The following is a 3,917-nucleotide window of genomic DNA, read 5'->3' as shown; positions in this document are numbered from 1 at the left end:
ATCTATTCATGTTTTATTAAGTATGAATAAACAGCGAATAACGACCTTATGCATGTCCTTAGTCACCAGGAGTAAATTGTTAGTGAATGTGTTATTAAGTATGATTCATGCTTAATTAATGCTTTTCTCATCATTAATTAAGTACTTATTCATGGTTAACTAAGGATGAATAAGGTGTAGTTATTATAAAGTGTTACCCAAACAGCAGAGTCAGAAAAACGTTCACGGTGCCTCTGAGTTCTCATCCAGAGTCAGAGATTTCAAGACAGCAGCGATAGCAGCAGCTGATCGAGGCTGCTCCTGGAACAGAGCGTCTTACGTGTCATGACGGTTGTCTGTGGCTGTGAGACCTGGCTCTGGATGGCTCTCAGGATGAAACTGTGACTCTCCGACATGGCTCTTGGGGAGCTCTCTGCTGAAGCAGCTGTTAAAATGCTTCATCCAGCTGAACCACTTCCTGTGTTGGGTCTCCTGTAGAATTAACTCCCCCTGAGCTGGATGACTGCCTGCTCAGCTGTTTCCTCTCTGACCCCCTCAGGGCGACTCCGGCGGGCCCCTGTCCGTCACCAGTCCCAATGGGCGGGTCTTCCTGGCTGGCGTGGTGAGCTGGGGTGATGGCTGTGGTCGCAGGAACAAACCTGGCGTCTACGTGCGAATCACCAAATACCGCAGCTGGATAAAGGAGCAGAGCGGAGTGTAGCTGCAGACCAGTGGACTGTAAAGTGTAAAGACAATTTAAAATGGTTACGAGCAGCAGCCAGGTGGGAATAATGATGTATTTAGATAACAGATCTAAAAGATGCTGTCGCCTCAGGTGCAGCCAGGACGAGAAACGGTTTTCTGAAAATTGGGTAAACACAGAGAATCTTGGTATAAATGTAAACTAGAGAACCCAGTGTTTGGTCCTGTCGGGAGGCAGGTGTGTTCAGGTGGGCTTTATGAATTACTTTGAGGAGTAAATGTCTTTATTTTGTAATGAAGCGCTTCATGTTGCACTTGAAGCTCAACTGTCTTGTGAGTAATGATAAAATATTCTCAGGGTGAGAAAGGAACCGTCTGATTTTACACCTGGTCAAACTAAATGTCTTTATTACAGTCATGTCTTTGTTTGAACAGGGTCCATGTGTGTTTTGGTCTGAGCTGATATCACAGACCCAGTTTGTCCATAGTCGCCCTTTCAGCAGTGGAGCTGATTAAAGACGACACCAACTCTGTCACACACTCTGAAAAGAAAAGGTTGAGTTCAGGGCCTCATTCTCCAAACAGGGTTCAACTCTGATTTGAAGTCGATTCATTCCAAGTTACACATGTAACCAATTCAGACGTATCTGAATTGATTGAAACTGTTTACGCTTACACTTTCATAATGTTATACATATATTTTAGTGGTAAATGACACATTTGTAATTAAGTATTAAATAATATTGAAACTGAAACATGTCTTAACCAAAACTAAATTAGGGTGTTTTTTATTTTTTTAAGTATTTTATAAAAAAAATTATTTACTCGTCAAAATTATAATTGTACCAGTAGATTTGGGTAATTTATCACATTTGTTTTTCATCTGAAATAATTGTATTGCATTTCTTTGTTGGTGCTTATTATACACCTGTATTATAGGAAAATCAACGGGTCATGGTGCCGTTGTCGTCAAACACTTTTACAGGTTTTGAGGCCTTGAGTTGTGGATGAACTGACAAATCCACAGTTCAGTTAAATAAACAACGGTTAAATCAAGCCAATGCTGTTATACATGTACATGTATGTGGTCAGACATGGTTTTTCAGATGTACCTGGATGAACAGAGAACCTCCAAGTACCTCTCCAGTATCCGGAATAACTATAAAGTTTAATCAAACCTGCATGGAGGTGTTCCTCAGAGAACTGTTCTGGGACCTCAAAGGATTCACAGGATGCTACCTAAACACCATGTTTCATCAGAGTTTTTACCAGTTTTTACCAAGACATGCAGCTCACGTTGACTGGAGACTCTAAACTGCCCGTAGGAGTGAGTGTGGGTGTTTGTCTACATCTCAGCCCTGTGACAGACTGATGACCTGTCCAGGGTGGACTCCACCTCTCGCTCAGTGTCAGATGGAATCGGCTCCGGCCAAGCTATAAGCGATTATAGATGACGGATGGATGTTTTGGTCTGTGCCTCCATTCATACTGTAAAATGATTAGAAAATATAGGGAAAGTCACAGCTTTAAATTTCAAGGTAAATGGACCTAGTTTATCCGCAGTCAGAGATTAGTTTTTGGATTTGAGGACAGTAACATTAGTCTTTTGTGTTAGCAAACATGACCTACCAGATTAGGTTGAGCGTTGTGTTGTCCAACCATGTTGAAGGGTCTGGACTGTCGCAGATCACAGTCAGTACAAAACAGTTTTTCCTTCACTGTTTACATATGATCTGATACGCTCTCGGTGTTCACAGGTGGAAATGAGCCACAGTTCACGTGATCTGTACAAAGAGCCACAAAATAAGACCTGATGCTCTTTGTGTTGCACGTATCTGCGGCCGTGCACAGCAGCTCTGTCACTGTTGAGCTTACAGTTAACGCTGCAAATGTCCTGAAGTGCATCCATGTATTTGTCCTGCAACAAGAAGCCTGAATGTGAGGAAAGAGAGCTGATCATCTGCTGAGCAAACAGCTCAGTGAACTGCAGTGAAAAATAAATGCTGGTAACTTTAAACTCCTCACGCACTTGGAATGTTTCTGTAAATATAAAGAGGCTGCAGGCAGGATGTGAAGGAAACACAAAGGTGAAGCTGTGACAAACAGGATGTTACAGATTGTGTTGTGGTGCTAAGCGCAGAGCGGCACTGCGCTTCTATGCATCTGTCTTCACTGTGTGCATCTTATAAAATGTTGCTACAGCTTTGACAGCTGCTTTTCTCAGATGTTAATCTTGTGGCAGTGCCAGTCTGCAACGAGACATCACCCACAAAAACTGTTTTCATGTGTTTTTGCTCCTTCCTCCATCACGAAGGAACCATTTAAAAATACATAAAACACCAAAGATTTTTAGTGGTGCACTTTTCTTCACTCTGGTTCTTGACTAAATAAAGATGAACAATACTGTAGGAGGCACAAATCCTAGTATCACCCAGTGTTTCTCTGCCTGTTCTGAACACTCGCACTGGCAGAACAAGTGAGACGCTCTCTCTCATGGATCAGTTTCTCTTCTCAGAGACATTTCATTGGTGTTCAAGTGGTTGTTCACGCTTCAGATGCAGCAGATGATTCAACAAGCACCGAGACTTTAGGTGAATCCCTTTTCACTTATTTTATCAATCCTCACTCAACCCATAAGTTGTTCCGGTCCACCATGATGAGGGACGTCCCAGAGCTCTTATTTCTGCTTTGAAGAGCATGGCAGCTGCTCGAGTAGCTGTAACCGAGGATACATGAGTGTGTCCTTCAGAAGCCTGTTGGAAATCAATTGGTGATTGGAGGCTTCACATAGGGATCGAAGGAAATGACGTCTAATGTCAAACTGTGTTTCCTTGTTCCTCTCTCCTCAGAGTTTCCCCCTTGTGTCTTTTCCTTGCATCTTCCATGGAGACAGGACTAAGACACAAGGAAAAGATGCAAGTAAGGAAAGGTGGATGCACTTTGAGGAACTGGGATTCACCTTTAACTTTGACAGCCTTTGGTAAATGAGACAGGAAGGGCTTCAGCTAATGGAGAAACAGCATTAGAAGGCTCCAAAGCCAAACACGAAACCAGAACAGCTTCCAACATTTGTTAAGGAAGCAGGAAAGAGAGCTCTAGAAATGTGTGACCTCATGTTGCTAACGAGCAGCAACAAAGAAGAAGCAGCAGTCAGTGATTATGTAGCTGACTGATGTAAAAGACTTTGTGTTGAGATTCGATGGACTCCTAAAAGCCTCTCGGGGTTCAGGGTGAGC

At 42.8% G+C, this 3,917-nt stretch overlaps 1 protein-coding gene across 1 annotated transcript in view; it reads left to right on the top strand.

The window, feature by feature from the left end:
• The window catches only part of LOC109968626 (suppressor of tumorigenicity 14 protein homolog), a 19,644-nt gene extending 18,261 nt beyond the window's left edge, over nt 1–1,383 (top strand). Inside the window, exon 19 of the mRNA XM_020615014.1 lies at nt 539–1,383. Within this exon, the coding sequence (XP_020470670.1) occupies nt 539–700 (162 nt within the window). The 3' untranslated portion in view covers nt 701–1,383. The remainder of the gene's footprint in view (nt 1–538) is intronic.
• Nucleotides 1,384–3,917: the final 2,534 nt, after the last annotated feature.

Source organism: Monopterus albus, unplaced genomic scaffold, assembly GCF_001952655.1.
Source record: "Monopterus albus unplaced genomic scaffold, M_albus_1.0 scaffold155.1, whole genome shotgun sequence".
NCBI lineage: Eukaryota > Metazoa > Chordata > Actinopteri > Synbranchiformes > Synbranchidae > Monopterus > Monopterus albus.
Note: the sequence above shows the minus strand (reverse complement) of the source record. Positions and strands in the feature narration are given on the sequence as shown.